Source organism: Anticarsia gemmatalis, chromosome 16, assembly GCF_050436995.1.
Source record: "Anticarsia gemmatalis isolate Benzon Research Colony breed Stoneville strain chromosome 16, ilAntGemm2 primary, whole genome shotgun sequence".
Taxonomy (NCBI): domain Eukaryota; kingdom Metazoa; phylum Arthropoda; class Insecta; order Lepidoptera; family Erebidae; genus Anticarsia; species Anticarsia gemmatalis.
In genome coordinates this window covers 2,037,639-2,055,761 of record NC_134760.1, presented here as the reverse complement: position 1 = coordinate 2,055,761, position 18,123 = coordinate 2,037,639, and the positions used below count along the sequence as shown (strand labels likewise).

Below are 18,123 nucleotides of genomic sequence, written 5' to 3'. Positions count from 1 at the left end.
TAAGCAAAGGCTACGTTTTTTAAAAATGAATCTCTAAGCTGCTGAAATATCAATAAAAACTTCGTACGCAAGTGGAGCCGCACGATTTAACTAGGCAAGATATTAATTTAAGCGTTAATGAATTTTTAATCCATTACTGACATTCTGTAGGTATAAATTTAGCCTAAAGACGATTAAACCTTAGTTCATGGCGTTCAAGGCCGCAATTGAATTTTTTGTTAATTTTTCTAATTTCGGATGCCATACTTTAATATCGTATCCTATATTTTACAACCTTTAGGCACCTATTATTTTACTATATTACTATACTAATCTAAATACACAATTTGAATCCATAAAGAAATATGTATATCTTAGCTGCAGACTACCAGTGACACACATGACCCGTCTTTCAATCTCAGTCAGGTAAAGTGATTAAAGAAAATTGTCAAGAATTCATTGAATAACACGATACGCGGAATTGAAGATACAACGATACATAGGTCAATTTATAAAAGGTATTAGACCAATTGAATAAGCGGTGTGCTTTTACAAGTAGATATAGGTCCTAGCATATTGTGGTTAGTCAGTGGGTTGCCGTTATCGAGAGCAGTAAGGTGTGACTTCAACCGGAGAGTACGAGTTATTATACAAAATGGCCGCGCTTTTTGTTTGCTTTTTGGCGGTATTATGCAGTTTGCTACAACAAGGTTCGTGGTTTATTCAATTAGTTATTGTCAAATTGTCGTGGCACTTTTGTTGCTAATGTCGTGTTTGAGATATGTTTTCCTTTGAAACTTTTTACGTGTTCTTTCTTCGTTAGTTACGTGTGTTAATGTAGATAATATACTATTAGAAATACAATCGAATGTTATAATTTGTAAATGCGCTATACATTGATTAATTTTCTAAAAACTTTTTCGTAGAACTTGTTTTTTCTCTTAGATATTTACTTACATTAGTAAAGGTACACAACATAGTGTTACAATTACTTTTTTATACTTATTTATAAAAGCATTAAATACATTAGAGAACTTAAAAGACAATCGTAACTATAGTTTTTAAAATAGATTCACAAATAGTTTTCTATTTTTTATTTTACGATTTGGTCATGCCTATTTTCAAAGTTCTGAATTCCAAGGCCCGGTTTTAGCCCTTCTAAATATCGATCAAACGCAATTTTACAGTTCTTTTTTCACATTTCCTATCACTATTCGGCAGATAGGTTATCTAACACTTCTTCATAAAACGTGAAACTAAATCAAAAGTTTATTGAATTTATAGCTAGAGTAGTTGAATCTCTACCTATTGGAATAAGGTGATTTTTACGTATGTATGCAGGTTATAGTATAAAGTTACTGTTTCTAAGGTCTAGATAATATACTAGCAGTTAAACTACAATAGTCCGTTTCCTAGAGTTGATTGAAGTGACATAGTTGACCGGCGTGGCCGCGTGGGAGTGGCGATCAGCTGATTGATATGACATGCGTCTTTCCCGAATATATTCATCCCTTATTACGAAACAGCTTTAATAATTAAGCCTTACACATTTTACTAATTGTAACAGTATTCTATAGGCCAATAACTCACCCCCGGTTTCTGGGGTCCATTTAGCGGTAGTTTATCTATTCAATAGTGTTTAAACTCATAAAAAAACAGTATGAATAGATAAATTACTGCTAAATGTGCCTTAGAAACCTGGGGTTAGTTAAGTTTGTCGCTATTGGTTGTTGGAATAAACAATATTAAGCATTTAGAATATCAATGATTCGCAGACTTATACGACTGACGGTGGCCTGTTTAATACAGCTATTTTATTTTGAGAAAGACAGAATAAAATCAAAATCAAATCATTTATTCATTTAGGTCAAATATTGACACTTATGCTAGTCGTTACAATTACTGAATCTACAATAGTTAACTTGAATAGTGATAAAAAGTGCACGCCAAGGCTCCCGACTAAGTTGTCATACTATTTAGCACCTGTACTTTTCAAACGATGAAAGGTTATTTATTTATTTAGTTTCAAACATTTTCCCGACACACAAACTCTTAATTATTATTTCTTTAATTGTATTTGAGCTTGATAGTAGTACACGTAACAATATAATCTTAACACAAAGCAATTCAAAACAATTTAAAATATATTTTGTCTTAAAAGACCATTTAGTTTTCAGCATTTACTAAAAAGTTTTTATACAAACTTTTCATCGTACAGTCGGCCAGTAAGCTCTATTCGTCAGTACTGTTTACATCAAAGAGATTATTTATAAAATATGATAGAGTAGTCTAAAAGAAACAGTTTTATATACGTATTCCATTCACCATCGAATTTGCAAATAGGTCAATAGGATTCGTACGAAATTCCTGGAATCTAATAATAAAACGTATGTGTACTTCGGTTGCTGTACTTTTAATAGCTCTTTCTGTTGAGTTCTTTGACAGTCGTTAACAGTAGTCAGAAGCTTGAAAGTCTGACAACCAGTCTTACCGAAAGGGTATCGTGTTATAACCCAGGTATTGGGTTGCGGAGGTCAGATAGGCAGTCGCTCCATGTAAAAACAATGGTATCCAGCTCCAACAAAGTTTGGAATAAAGGCTAAGCCAATATATATTCTGTTGAGTTTTACCTGTATTAACTGTATCTTTATAACTTTAACTAACTTTCGCCCGCGACTTCGTCCGCGTGGTTTGTGACTTAGGGCAGAATTTTCATACAAACTTCCATTCCAAATTTTATCCCCTTGGGGGGAGAATTTATCAAAATCCTTTCTTAGCGGATGCCTACGTTATAACGTCTCCCTGCATGCCAAATTTTAGCCCGATCCAGTAGCAGTTTGGGCTGAGCGTTGATGGATCACAATGTCAGTCAGTCAGTCAGCTTTATGTTATGTAAATTTAGACTTCTAATAATGTATTTTAAAGTCAATTGTTATCTATAGTTCTTAGTTAACAAAACAAAATATGTTAATGGCGAAACACCTCTGCCTAAACCTTCGGGTATAGCAGCCGTGATATCATGTATGTATGCCTATGGGTAGACTACTAAACATAGATAATTTCATAATTACCAAATTATATTTGTATAGTATCCATTATATTCGGGATGTGGGAGTTTACTCGTCATCATTTGCATTTAAAGAATTAGCTGCATTCTGTATTGTTGAACAATTATTATGTTAGCTTAACAAATACTACTTTATTTACAATTCAGTATTATTGTATGTTTACAATCGTTGCATTTCCGTTAATGTACTTAGGTACATGCATTTAGTTAGAAGTTTATAAGGTACGAAATAAAAACTTTATCCTACGGGCATGGATAAAGACTATCGAACATAGATTCCCAAAAAGGCAACACTGCCCCCTAGAGCATTTCTGCGGCTGGAGCATTTCGTAGGAGTTTCCAAAGCCTAAAAATAACAAAAAATATTTCTAGGTTTAATTATTAGATACCTAAAGGGCGACGTTGAGTTTTTTTTTCTTTGTGAACGTTGCGAACTTATTCTTTAGGATAATAACACTGGATATAAACTCTATATAGTTATTTATCTTACCACCCGAACTCGCATTTACTATATTCCTAAGATCACTTTGCTACAGAAAAATAAAAGACTTGGTCACGCAAAGACAAAAGTCATTGACATAACAGGAAGGTTTCATTAAATAAATCGATGGAAAACCAAGTGGTGAATACGTAGATAGTCACTCTACAGGCGGTAAATTGACTAATTGGATGGGTCCCTATACCATCATAGCTTACCGATACCTATACCATCGGACTTTCACCGCCAAAAGTATATTTTCACAAGCATATTCCTGTTATACCCGAGGGTGTATGAAATACACTCACATTTGGCAACTTATCATGTTAGACTCATATAGGAGGCAAGTCTTTTGCCATATATCGGGCACGTTACAAAATTCTAGGCTAAAGTTACTTGAATATTCTAATGTAAACAAAAAAAAACGTAGAAGCATTTTACCCAACCCGGGATTTGAGCCTATAACCTGATGATCTGCACTTATATACCACATAAGCCACAGAGGCAGTCATACTTAGGTCACTATTTATATTTTGAGCCTTGACGAATCTGATTGTTTTAGACCCGATTTGGCGTTTTCATCATAAAGTTTGGTCTTTTTGACTAATACATTCCTAAGAAAGTTTTGAAATCTGCGCTGAAAATATTTTCAATATCGTCGATCGAAAATTGTAAGTGTGCGGGAAAATGGAATTAGGATGTTAACATTTTCGTGCAAATATTTTTTAAGACTTTCGACGTGACTTATAGAAACAGTCGTGTCTATATCGACTTATTTATTATTTTGGTGATAAAGTCTGATCCTTTGAAAATTTAAAACGCCAATAAATAGAGTTCTATCATGATTATTTTTCCATCACCAATGAAATTCCTGAAGGTCGTCCAAGGTCACCAGTTGTCTCCGGAAAAATTGATGCTGTGCGAAAATTAATTACGCATTTTAGTTTCCTGATACACGAAAAGAATGACACAATCCTAAACATTATTTCCACTCTTAGATATAAAATATTAGGTAACAACGTTTCCGATTAGAAGATTTTTTCTAAATGAACCAATTTTTTTTTTACAATCATTCGAGAAGGTCCTCCCGCCGATTAGTACAAACAAATGCTTGAAAAGTCCATCGTTTGGCTTCAAAATACGTGTATCAAATTGTGATAAAACAGGGATGTAGGATATAATGCGCATGAGCCCAAAAATAAACACCAGTCGACTTTATGGAAGCTTTAAGATGAACCAAATCCAGAAAAAAATATTCGCGCTTGAAGCACTTCGGAACAAATTGTCCCTTGATTTTTTATAAAAACTTTATAACGGCACAAAGTGTCTTTATAAAAATGCAGAATGGTTAATTCTTATTGATTTACAACCAAAAATTTACCTAAAGACTGGTTTAAAATATGGAAAAATCACAAAATCCTACAGGTCGAGCTCAATAAAATCAATGCCGGCCGTAATGCATCTCGCTAAACAGCCGGCTATTATGTGCACGAAAAAAACTAATTAATGAGTTTCTCGTAATGCCGTTACAGTTTGACATCAAATGACTTTATTTAGATCCAAAACGTCAAAAATAAATACCGTAAACATTGATTTTTCATCGCCTCAAGAAACAGGTTACGCTTTTAAACACCTTGTTTTTGAGGGGTCTTCGGGAAAGAAAAAAAAACATTAAAAAAATATTTCGATCGGATAAAAATCTATCTAGATCATGCATTAGAATACCCGAGAACACGATAAAGTAGTTTTCACTCACACGTTTACCGTTTTTCATAGTTAGGCTCAAAATATAAGTAGTGGCCCACGTATAGTTTTAGTTCAATCGATAATAGTTTTTCAGTTATACAATTGCTAAGCTTCTTGCATAACCTAATCACTTCTATACTGAATGCGGCCTTGGTCGTCAAGCAAACTATAGCGTGTGTAGCAGACAGTTTGTGCAATCAATACGCCTGTATACTCGATAGACTAAAATCAGATTAGCTTAGAGGTACACTAGACATTGAACTAATTAGGTTATGTTAGGTGGTACGTAATTAATTGAATCTGTGTAGGTTTTCCAATTAGTGGCTAATACAACAGACCTAAAATCCATATGTCTGTATATATAATACCATATACGTATATTTACTTATTTGATACGATTGTAATTGATCAAAAAACATGTTTGTAATTTGTAAATCGTAACGCGGGAAGGGAACGCCTTAGGAAGACATACACAGATCCTATCGGTGATGTCTTGCAAATATGTCAGGTGCGTAGTACTCGTAACCGGCAGTCCTGTATGACAACATGTATGGATATGAATGAAGCAATGATGAGCTGCAAGTCTAGTGATCTCTCTCTACCCACCCTTACGAGAATAATTGAAACCATTACATTATAACTTTTTCTGGACCGTTTATACCGACCGAGTGGTATAAGTTGACACCTCCCACGCAAGTGGTCGCAGTTTCGAACCCTAGGCAACAAACCAATGACTTTTCAAAGTTATGTGTGTATTGGAAATAATTATCACATGCTCCCACGGTGAAGGAAAACATCGTGAGAAAACCTTGCATGCCTAAAATTTGTTCAAAACATTTATTAAGGGCATGCAAAGTCCCCAACCCGCACTTGGCCAGCGTGGTGGATTCAAGGCCTAATCCCTACCTCATTACCTTGCCCAGCAGTGGGACATTAATGGGTTAAATTTATATATTTATGTTCATAATTAAGTGCCAACATAAAAGCTGGACTCTTGGCCTACACCCTCTCTCATTTCCTTCTCATAAATAGGTTTTAATGTATACAAACAATAGCATGACTACCACTATCTGAACATACAAGAGCATTGTTGAAAAGCCAGACTACCTTTTGCCTAATGTAATTACAGTCACAAATACGTCTTAAGTCTTAGAAAAGCTTTAGAAATTATATTTTTTTCTACTTATATTTTTCTTGTGAACTATCTAGTCTCTACATTGCAGTCTGCCAAGGCTTCTATAACTTACACTTACTATACCATATAGCAAAATGTGTTAACACTCATTATTGAGTAGGAGCGAATATTCGCAACAAGATCTAGATCTAGGTCGTCAGCTCATGGCTATAATTACTCTTGAACCGTGAGTGCCTTTACGGTTCATATAGTTAGAAGTATATATACTGCGAGATTTCAGCTTCAATTCTCGGTTTGAGCACAGTGTTGTATTTTTACTTTTTTACACATCATTCATCCCTTGTTTTCATTATTTTTAAATATTTATACCTAGATTATTATTATTAGATAAGCTAACTATAATTATACGTGTATATACTAGACTTAAATACCGATAAATGTGAAAAAAAAGTGTATAAATACATAAACGGAGAATACAGATTGCAATTAAAACACCTCTGCACATACCTTTCAGGTTATATAACGCATGTGGTATTTAAAATATGTATACGATTATACGTATAACAAATAACTTAAAAGTACTTCACAATACTTTTGACTAATTAGTTCAAATGTAAGTCCTTCACTATAAATATTTTTAACATTTTCGATTTCTGAATTTTCTATGAATAGAATTCATAGTCTAGGCGTACATTAAATAATTTTAATAATCATTATCATTACATAGTATAAAACAAAGTCGCCCATTTTGTCTGTAGTCCCTTCGTATGCATAAAACTTTAAAACTACGCAACGGATTTTGATGCGGTTTTCACTAATAGAAAGAGTATTTTCTCCGACAGGTTTTTATATATAATTGAAATACATTGAAACTATATTAGCTGAGTTATAGCGATTTATGTCCAAGAAGTCAGAAAAAAAATCTAATTGAAGATTGCATTTGTGCGTGCGCCGCTTATACCGTTGGATACAAGTAAGAACAATGTATAGCAAAAACATTGGTCTTTATTAGTTCTACAAAAAAGTCCGCGATGAAATATATCCAGCTTTTTTATTTAAGTCACAAAAACTACTTTTCTGTATTAAAAAAACATTTAATTCGTTGGGTGATGTTTAACTGGTGATATAACCAATAATACATATATCCTTATCAAAATAAGTAAGTTCATCATCACGAGCATTTAATTGAGATTATTTTTGCAGTTTACAGTGTGTTATTTAGACATATAGTTTAGGAGATATCACGATATTAGTATTGCGGCACGGTACGGGCCGGCCGCGGCGGCAATAAAGTACAATCTAATACATAAAAAAGGTAAAGAAAAAAAAATAAAAAAAAATAAAAGGAAAATAAAAAAAAATAACATGTATATCTACCTACAGGTAGTTTTTAATTGTAGATAGTCTTTAATTTTAAATATATGGGAAACCTTTCTCATCGTTAAAATGAAAATGTATATATGTTACTGTAAAAGTCCGGACTGTGGTAAATCCTAAGATTTTCCGGTAAAACCTAAGATTTACCAACTCTCAATGGTAAAAGTCCGAACGTTCTTTTATTTCGAACTTTTACCACCATTTAATTGGCAAATCTTAGGATTTACATAATGACACGGTAAAAGTTGATAAAGTCATATTGTAATGAGTTTGAGCCCTAATATAATGATATTGCTAGGGATATAATTATATGCCGTAACATAGTTATAATGAGAGTTTGAAGATGTCGCCGGAGCCCCGGCTCCTCCTTCTGGGTGGTTAAAAAAAATAACCACGAAGGCTGAGGTGGGAGCGAGCGAAGCGAAGCTCCCACCTCAGCCTTCTAACCTAACCTACCCATGTCGGTTTACCGAAAACTCCTTCTTTATAACTATTAAATTATTTTCTATTAGCTACATTTACCTGCCCTTGAGGTATATCCTAAGATTTACCAAGTGAATAGGGGTAAAAGTTCGAAATAAAAGAATTGTTCGGACTTTTACCATTGAGAGTTGGTAAATCTTAGGTTTTACCGAAAAATCTTAGGATTTACCACAGTCCGGGCTTTTACAGTAACATATATACCTTATATTAAATTTTTTTTAAAAAAAATGGACAAAGTTAATCTTCTAAAAATAAATGAAAATAAAAAATAAGTAAAAGTAATAAAATGTAGAATGTAAATAATTTAAAAAGTAAACAAGAAAATAATAGTTAGACGTATATAACAAAAGTAGGTAAGTACATAAAAAAAAAACAAAAAATATAAAAAAACGGTACATAAAAAATAAATAATATTAAAAAGTAGGTACTACGACTTTGATCTATACATATAAGACAAAAAAAATCTGTACATTACTTAAATATTTTTTCCAAAAACTGATAGGGGGGGCGATCAAAGAAGAGTCACAGAAACCAAAAAACATTTTAATATTTTAAACGCGGTTAAGGGAAAGAGAAGTTATTGTGAATTGAAAATTAGTATCCAATATGTGTTGGTGCGTTGACTGTATTTGTCGAAGTAGCGGGATACACGCAAACGAAGTTGCGCGGGTCAGCTAGTTCGTAGATATTTCATTTTACGTACGTACCTAAATAAAATAACGCTTTTCTTTATGTGGTAGACAGATACCCAATAACGCTTTACTCTCATTTATTTATTTAGTCTTACAGTACGACTGATTGCGGTGAAAATCGCATTCTGTGTTATAATGGATTCGAATCACCAAACCGCCGACGGCACATGGTAACGATATGATGTGGACAACTCAACCTTTTGTATTATTAATAAATAAGTACATTTTAAGTTTAAGTTAACTAGTCCGATCAGGCAATTGTTCATAATATTGATAGCCCCGATACAGGCTGCGCCTAGTGGGGTTGTCGTAGTTATAAGCATAATTTTGTTATACTGGGACTGGTAATAAATGATTTTTATTTTTATTTTTTTATATTTTAAAAGACTGACTGACAGTCTGTGACTGCCATGCGGAGTTCTCGGGTTCGACTCCTGGTTAGGGCTAAAAAGTGTTGTCTGAGTTTTTCTGTTAAGAATTTCTCAGGAACTGCCCGGAATTAGTTAGTTGAGGACATAGACTTCCATGTCTCGGAGAGCATGCTTAGCAATCGGTCCTGAGCCTGACCTCTCACGTAATGTTCTCTGATATGAAGACATAGGAATTCTCCTCACATCAATAGGGTATATTTATAGCGAGTACATACGTGGGGTCCCTAAGTGCTGTGACGTGAGGAAGTGACTGATTGTTGTGATATTCAATAGTGTCATGTGCCATGTGACTACAATTTGCACCCACGCACCTCGTTACCTCTTTAACTTTGATTCAATTACCACGTGATATGTGTTCATACGCTTCAGACTTAAGACTCGTATTGAACTATATTCCATTGCTTTTTCAAAATTTAATTACTCAAATTCATTTTCAACCATACTATTATATGAAAATATAACCCTTTTCTCTTATTTAACTAATTTCAGGCGACTGGAATATTATTTTACCTTAAATCGTTTTTTTTTTCTTATTTGATGTCCCATTGCTGGGCAAAGACTCTCTTTTGTTCTAAATCGTAACATTACGTTTTACAATTATGTCAAGTTCTGCAAAAGTACTTATTTCCTTCTACTCTTTCTTTCCGTTTTCAGGAAAGAAAGATTCTTTCCTAAAAGCTTATTTTATAATAAGGGGAAATGTATTTACTAAATCGGTATTAAGCAAAATAGATTTTTATGAATTGCCCCAGCTTTATCATATAAATAAATGAATTTATAATCAAGCTATACAAAATATAAAAAAAAAGACAACCGCTTGCTTCTTAAGCATAATTGCAAGCATACACACAACTAGCTTCTACCCGCGACTTTGTCCGCCACCTGAATTTTCCCGTGGAAATGTGTCACTTACCCGGGTTAAAAAGTAGCCTACGTCCTTTCTCGGGTATCAAAATATCTCCATACCAAATTTCATGCAAATTGATTCAGCAATTTAGGCGTGATTGAGTAACACACAGACAGACAGACAGAGTTACTTTCGCATTTATAATAACAATTAATAAGATCCTGTCTTGATACCTTCATTTGTTCTCCAGCACCTGCTAATGACATGACCTCTTGTCTCCAGGCTTAGCAATCACATGCTACCAATGCAACAGTCACAACGACTCCCGCTGCCTGATGGACAAGCTGCCGGACTCTCTCCGTCTACCCTGCAGCGACAAGGACACGATGTGCCGCAAGATCTCCCAGGTCGTGGAGTTCGAGATGAACGGCATGCCCCCAGACAGCCGCGTCATCAGAGGCTGTGGCTGGGATGAGAGCAATTACTTGGTAAGTTGGAACAAATTGTATTCCTTATATATTAGGTCGGAGAAAAAGTCTTTTCGCATTATAGTATGTATGAACTTGTAATACAATCTTTTCTCTACACAAAAAAGCTCGATGTTTGGGTACTTCACGAGCTCACTAAAAGAAACCTAATGAACCGTGTACTAATTTGTGATTCTTGCCAAAGAGATTTTATTACAAGTTCATACATAATATAATGCGAAAAGACATTTTCCTGACCTAATATTTTTTCGATAAAGAAAATTCCTATACTACAAAACTGGCTCAAACTTGTAACACCTCTCTTTTTGCTGTAATGGAGGTTAGAGCTAATACAAAATACTCTCAGCCTGTCAGTTTAAAAATTGATAAATAAGGAGCATAAAAGGTTTGCGTCGTTTCCCCTAACAGTATAATATAACACCTTTATTTTTCTCTAGAATCGCTGCTACCAGCGCTCTGGTTTCGGCGGCAGACAAGAGGTATGTTCCTGCGTGGAGGACGGCTGTAACTCCGCCTCCATACCCGTCGGGGCCACCGCCCTCATGCTCATCACCTTCGCACTCCTCAGGGTCTAGGCCCAGCAGACCACCATAGAACTAGGCGGTACCAAACAGAGCAGGCACAACTAGTGTTTTAATAAGCTTGGACAACCCACTGCCATATTAGAATTTAAAAACAAAACACATAGAAAAAATATAGCTGTACCAAAGATTGTTTCTATAGAGTCTTTCTATAATAAGAACGCCAATAAACTTTGTGAGATCGTTGAGCTGAAAGATTTAGCTGCTAAAATAAATATAGCAGTAACATGTATAGGTGTATGTAATTTATTTGTATGGATACATGCTGCTGTAGCTGAATGTGTTGTTAAAACGCGTTAATGAATTAGCAAATCTATGTAAATAGACGATAATCAGCCTATTCGCACCTCTGAAACGTGCAAATATAAAACTTATGTGTAATGTAATACGGTTTATATTAAGAGCAATGTAGATATCATTGAAGTTACCGAAGCCGCTATCAATGTACATTTTGTTTAGCGACACCTCATTGTTGTGTTTGTAATTTGCGAATGTATTTATTAAAAGTTTTTCATGATCTTGACTTTTATTTACACGTCCCATTTCCTTCATCATTCCTATCCAAAATCCATTTCATATTATAGAAATCTCGGCGATAGTACCGTGGGAGTTTTAAATGATATATTGAACTTTCGAATCTCATATGATTATGTAGCATGGCCTAATAAAGTCACCTAACAGTTTCAATTGTCGTGTTCCGTTGTACAACGAGACACATCCTGGTTCAGATCCGAAGCGGGTTGCACTGGATACCACCTTGGCTTGTTGCTACTCACTGGTGAGGCCACAAGTAGTGGGTACTTTGTAGAAAGCTGTGGTTAACGACAACCGGAGCGATGGCGTGCTTGTATTTCGGTTTTATAATACTTTGTGGACTCTTTCAATACGGTTAGTGATATTACTTCCTATATTTTATTAATGTTTCCTTTGACGCCGAATTCTATAATCATTTCGGATCATCAATCACTTGACAGAGTATTGTGAATATTCGTTGACGATTATTTGACAGCCACTTGGTAATACATTGCTGTTTCTAAAACTATGGTGATAAATACGCTAAGTGAAAGCAGCATTGTACTACATATTTGCTATCAATTTGTCGTACAATAGTTGTCAACTAAGATAAACGATACACATGCAGATTGATGTACTAACAAGAGGACGGACGGAAGATTCCTATCATCGTTTGAAGCAGTTATCTTTGACGAGGTAACAAATTGGATTACACTTAGTTAAAGGTGATTGTCCCTTACTATTGAACTCGAAAACGTGACGGAAAAACACTCAAGTGCGAAGCGGTGATAACTTCCGTGGAGGTAATTTTACGTTGCCTGCTAGAAATTAGGGGATTACAAACCGTTTCAATATGAGATAAATAGTCTGCTTTATCCAATATAAACACAAAGAAGCCTTTAATTCGTTGTTGAATATAATTTATGAAGACCCATATTATCAATTTTTCATTTTGAATGATTTCAGAAGTCCCCTTTTTTAGTCCAGATTATTTTCGTAATTCTACTTTTGTAACTAAAACTAAGTGCTAAAACTAACCTACTTTATAGATTACAAAAAGTACTTTCTTACTTTTTGTTAGTTTCTTGGGTTTAAACCGCAAATTACTTAGATCTATTACTGCCGTGGAAGCAATAATTTTATTCCGTGTCGGCATTGGTGTAGATCGTTTTATTTTTAAATTGATACGTGAGGTAAGTTTCCTGTGGTATCTAGGACAGAAATGATTGCGTCCTGTCTGAAGGGATATCGTTACAATTTAGTGTGGGATAATAGAGCTTTCGGCTCTTTGATTTGTGCTGATGTTTCGTGTTTGCTTTCAATTTTCCGACTAGATAAAAATGGTTGATAATTTTTAAATACATTTATTGGGGGCATGCAAAGTCCCCAACCCGCACTTGGCCAGCGTGGTGGACTCAATGCCTAACCCCTTCCTAATTACTGGAGGAGACCCTTGCCCAGCAGTGGATGGGTAACGGGTTATTTAAAAACAAATGGTTTATGTAGTGATAAGGTTTTATAATATACCGTAAAACGGGGTGAATAGAAACGATTTTCAACTTTGTCCTAAAAATTTGTTGCGAATAACTTGTTATTTTTATTGTCGGGTTATTTTATATCATGTCCGGCGCCATGAAGAAAGAGCTAAAACCATATTTGTCCAAAAATATGCATAATTTTACGATATTTCCTTAAAAAAATGGTCATTTTCTATTCACCCAGCGATAGGGGTAAATCGAAACGACCAAAGGGGTGAATGGAAAAACTGTTAGGGCTGCCAAAGACGACTTATCCAACATACTGAAAAGGGAGGTTGTGTGTTTAAAAAATTAAATAACCGTTGATAATTACTTTAACTCAAAAAATAAAGCAAGATAACCTAACTAACTTTCATACTAAATGCAGTAGATGCCGTTATAACTTTGATACAATGATAATTGTGAAGTTCAGAAGATTAATGACTATTAATTTTTCATTGTTTATGTTAATTTTGTTTACAGTTTTTGACAACCCTATTTATTAATCTCTATTGACCCCTCACTTGTTTCTATTCACCCCTTACGCGTTTCTATTAAACCCTACTATGTTTCCATTTACCCCATACTGTAGTTCTATTCACCCTTCAAACGATTCTATTCACCCCGTTTATACAAAAAAATTACTATTTCCATGATTAAAATATATTTTTTAGATTTAAAAGCGTTTCTTCAATTAAAAATATTGTATCTTTATAAATTAATATACACCTAAAGAGATAAACACTTCAAACAACTCATTAGAAAAGAAATCCTACTTTAAATCCAAAGTTTTGAGGGTCGATATTAAGGCATTCAAGGACGGTAGACTTTGAAGCAATTTTTTGGGTATAAATATCAATTTAAACCTTTAAACAATTATAACACCGCAGAGAAATAATATCGACGTGTAATCATTTAAAATTTCAACAAAATTCTTCAACGAGAAGTACTCAAATATTAGCCTTGAAAACTTTCCTGATTTTTTTTCTATTCACCCCGCGAATTCTATTCACCCCGTTTTACGGTAACGGCCTAGTTACATCAGATTATAACACTAAAACCTACCTTGAGAATTGTTAAAAGCAGCATAAAAATCCATTCTGCATATATAACACGGTCAGGCAGACGCCGCTAAGGGTCTTTACTATATAATATAATATGTTTTGTATATTATCTTCTGCTGTGCATCGAAAACTGTTCCGTTTTTTGGCAAAATAACTTGCTTATATTTTATACTTTGATCGATAGCTCTAACATTAACAACTCACTTGACTTTAGATTCAGATTTGCATTAGTCAGAAAATGTTTTAGATCGCTCTCATAAAAATCATCGACATCATATCTATATTGAATCATCGAATATCTTCATGAGTGTGTTCCCAAAAATAAATCTAGGTCTATAAATATTAATGTACCTATGTATAGACGTAAGATCTCAATATTTATTGGTTTCGCTATAAGTATGTGATTTCCATGAATCTAAAGCCATAGACTCAAGATTTACATTATGGTAAACTTGGCAATTAAAAATAGTTTTATGAAACAAAAAATAATTTAAAAACCTATTCGCTGTCTGTCCGTCTGCTTGTGAAACTCAAAATCTACTGAACGCATTTTCATTGGGTTTTCATCAATAGATAAAGCAATACCCGGAGGTTTCAGTGTATAATTCCTTTATTTTAACCCGGTGAAACTTATTTTATTCTATATAATAATATTATAAGACTTCTATTATAATTTATTACTGTATATCAAACTAGAGTCAAATTAAAGTACGCAAAAACTTTGTTAGCATGACTAAAGTTAAGGAATTGCAAGTAAATTGGTATTCAGACAGTGTCTTGTGTTATTGGGTGGTTGTATAGGATTAGTAATATCCTGCAGTGCATTGTATTCAAATAATAATGATTCACCGATGATTGTGTACTGTTTCGTAATACGGGCTAGATTAATGGCGTCCGCCGTCCGGTTCAACTTAGACAAGGACCACCTAGGTCCTGATATTATGTCTGGAGAAGTATTATTGAAGTTCTCTACACGAAACGTGTTTTCTTTGTCAACTTCTGTAGCTAATTATTTTGGTAATTTGTTGAGGATTTGAATTTCTTAACGGGTTTTGTTTTGTATTTTTTTTATTCCTCTCTGTAATTGTAATTAGCGAAATCGGTTCAACTGCTCCCGAGATTAGTGCTTAGCAACACATTAAGCGATAAATTTTTATATTATAGACTCGCTTCCACCCGCAACTTCGCCCGCATTAAAAGGTTTCCCCTAATAAAAAAATCTTTCTTTCGTTTTCTTTGTGTGATCTGGGTTAATTTCAGTTCAATCAGTCGGAAATTGAAGAAGAATTATTCATTCCTCCCCTATTTTATATAACCTTAGGGGGGGAATTTATCAAAATCTTGCTGAGCTGAAGTTAACTTTATATTTCTTGTCCAGGGTCCACAATAATGTGTTACGAGTGCAACAGCGCGACGAACACGCTGTGCCTGCAGGCGCGGCTCCCGGACAACCTGAAGAGGAACTGCTCCGACCACGACCGAGGAGTCACGCACACGCTGTGCAGGAAGATCGTGCAGCACGTCGACTATGGCGTCAATGGACGACTGCCGGAGAGCAGGGTCATCAGGAGCTGCGGGTGGGATGAGACCAAGTTTAAGGTAGGACTGGTGATTGAGTAATTGTGTCTACTAGCCTTAAAAGTGATTACTTCGTATGTTGTATGCCCGTCCGTAGACGTTTACGAAATTAAGAGAATGAGTTATACGAAACGAACGTAATAATAGAGCTCCAAAGTCGACTTATCTAGCCATCATAGCCATGATGTTTTGTATGTATAGTACCTATATTTTTTTTTACTTTCTACTCTCTACTTGCCTCTGTGGCGCGGTCGGTAATGTGTGCGACCGCCGTGCGAGAGGTCTCGGGTTCGAATCCTGGGTTGGGCCAAAAAGTAATTTCTGAGATTTTCAGTTAAAAATTTCTTAAAAATTGCCCGGAGTTAGGAAGTTGAGGTCGAAGACCTCCGTGCCTCGGAGAGCACGTAAAGCCGTCGGTTCTGGGCCTGATCTCTCACTGGTCGTGTCGGTTATCCGTCCCACCGGGCTATGAGAGCAAAGGAATAGAGAGAGTGTACCTGTGTATTGTGCACACACTTGGACACTAAAAACAAAATCCTACCTCGTTGGCCAGTTTCAATGAAGCTGACCGCAGTAGCAGCATCGGGAAGGACATTATTATTATTATTATCTTTCCCCTTATAATAAAGTAAAGCAACGAATTTTACAAGTATGCGACTAGTTCCGACATAATCTTAAATTGTAATAATTTCAAAAATCCTAAAATAATATTGTCATTGTAATTTCCAGGGTATGTGCTACCACCGCGCCGGGTACGGCGGCAGACAGGAGGTATGCTCCTGTACCACGGACTTCTGCAACGCAGCTGCTACGACCACAGCAGCCACCACTCTCCTCACCACCACTGCCATATTGATCCTCGGGAGATACATCTGCGAATGAACTGAACACGATAGAACTTATTACACTATAGATAAATTTATGGCCATTTACAGTCAGTTTACAAAAGTTAAAAAGTATTTTTATAAAATTGAGCTCATACGAGAGCTTTTTATCTAAAATATTAAATTGTAACAATTTTATATCCATGTACCTACAGTAATTGTCTGAATTCTTGAAAGTTGTTAAATCTTACAGCTCCCAAAATCTTCCTTTAATACAACCTGCTTGAAATAAATAGTGAAAAATCTATTGTAAATAAAATATTTAAACAAAAAGTTTTAATATTTATTTGAGAACTAACTCATTCCTGTCTAACTGCAAGTAAGGGTCTCGTCCAGAAATAAGAGAGGACTATCTCCAATTTATTATTACTGAAACTTTCTGGTTAAGTTGTAGAACTTTTACTTCTTAGGTTAAAATAAAAGTATTAATTGATTGCAGTAGAAAAGAAGCGAAAGAAGTAGTTTTCATCATTCTTTCAGCATTTTATGAATCAATATATCTCAATAACATTCGTGATTCGGCTGACACGCCTAAAGCCTTCTGGCTTCTAAAATATCTGGAATAAATTAATAAAATAGTTCACCTAACAAAACTTTACAACATCAATTAAAACGATGCAAGTGTTGCATTCATAGGAATTACATCACGTGACGTAAATAATGACGGTTCTACGCTGACAATTTCTACGCCTACGTGAACGCAACACTTCCTAACTATGGTGTGCAGAAGAAACTGTTTATACAAAGAAACATACCTAAGTTGAAAAATGTATACTCACTCATCATCTCATCTACTCAGAGCTTCTCCAGGAATGGGAGTGGGTTAAGGCCTTGAGTCTACGTTGGCATGTGCTTCAAGAACTGTTTAAGCAGATTTCAGGCGTACCGTGTTGTTTAGGAACGCGCGAAACTATACCTCACTATGCTGATGTCATTTGAAGGTAAATACACGTATATTAGATTACAGGGTGACTTCTAGATAGATTGAACGTAAGATTCTAAGGGCAGCTTAATGATGGTGACCATATTAAGCCTACAATAAAATTAGGACCTTAAATTCAAATAGTAACCGAAAAACGTAAATTTTCTTGATATTATTCAGATTTTTAAGGTCTTATGTGTGTCTTAGATGCCTACGCTCGTCTGGAATGTAATATGCCAGCTGTACAACTATTCTTATAACAATTAACACATAATTTCTATTACAAAACAAGTAAAGCATCAGAGAAACGAACATGTTCCGGTAAATTGTTGAGTAATACA

The 18,123-nt window shown here is 34.9% G+C and overlaps 2 protein-coding genes across 2 annotated transcripts; both read left to right on the top strand.

The window, feature by feature from the left end:
* The first annotated feature begins 531 nt into the window (after positions 1–531).
* On the top strand, positions 532–11,821 carry LOC142979487 (UPAR/Ly6 domain-containing protein crok-like). Its single transcript, XM_076124416.1, has 3 exons — positions 532–689; positions 10,518–10,723; positions 11,161–11,821. Exons 1-3 carry the CDS (start codon positions 635–637, stop codon positions 11,296–11,298), a joined length of 399 nt encoding a protein of 132 aa, XP_075980531.1. The 5' UTR covers positions 532–634; the 3' UTR covers positions 11,299–11,821.
* Positions 11,822–12,002: 181 nt separating this feature from the next.
* LOC142979486 (UPAR/Ly6 domain-containing protein crok-like) lies at positions 12,003–17,103 on the top strand. Its single transcript, XM_076124415.1, has 3 exons — positions 12,003–12,192; positions 15,777–15,997; positions 16,706–17,103. The coding sequence occupies exons 1-3, from the start codon at positions 12,141–12,143 to the stop codon at positions 16,856–16,858; spliced, it is 426 nt and encodes a 141-aa protein (XP_075980530.1). The 5' UTR covers positions 12,003–12,140; the 3' UTR covers positions 16,859–17,103.
* Positions 17,104–18,123: the final 1,020 nt, after the last annotated feature.

Coding starts and splice junctions, on each gene's coding strand:
- LOC142979486 (XM_076124415.1), top strand. CDS start 12,141: ATGGCGTGCTTGTATTTCGGTTTTATAATACTTTGTGGACTCTTTCAA. Junction 12,193..15,776: donor TTGTGGACTCTTTCAATACG/GTTAGTGATATT, acceptor TTTCTTGTCCAG/GGTCCACAATAATGTGTTAC. Junction 15,998..16,705: donor GGGATGAGACCAAGTTTAAG/GTAGGACTGGTG, acceptor TGTAATTTCCAG/GGTATGTGCTACCACCGCGC.
- LOC142979487 (XM_076124416.1), top strand. CDS start 635: ATGGCCGCGCTTTTTGTTTGCTTTTTGGCGGTATTATGCAGTTTGCTA. Junction 690..10,517: donor ATGCAGTTTGCTACAACAAG/GTTCGTGGTTTA, acceptor TCTTGTCTCCAG/GCTTAGCAATCACATGCTAC. Junction 10,724..11,160: donor GGGATGAGAGCAATTACTTG/GTAAGTTGGAAC, acceptor ATTTTTCTCTAG/AATCGCTGCTACCAGCGCTC.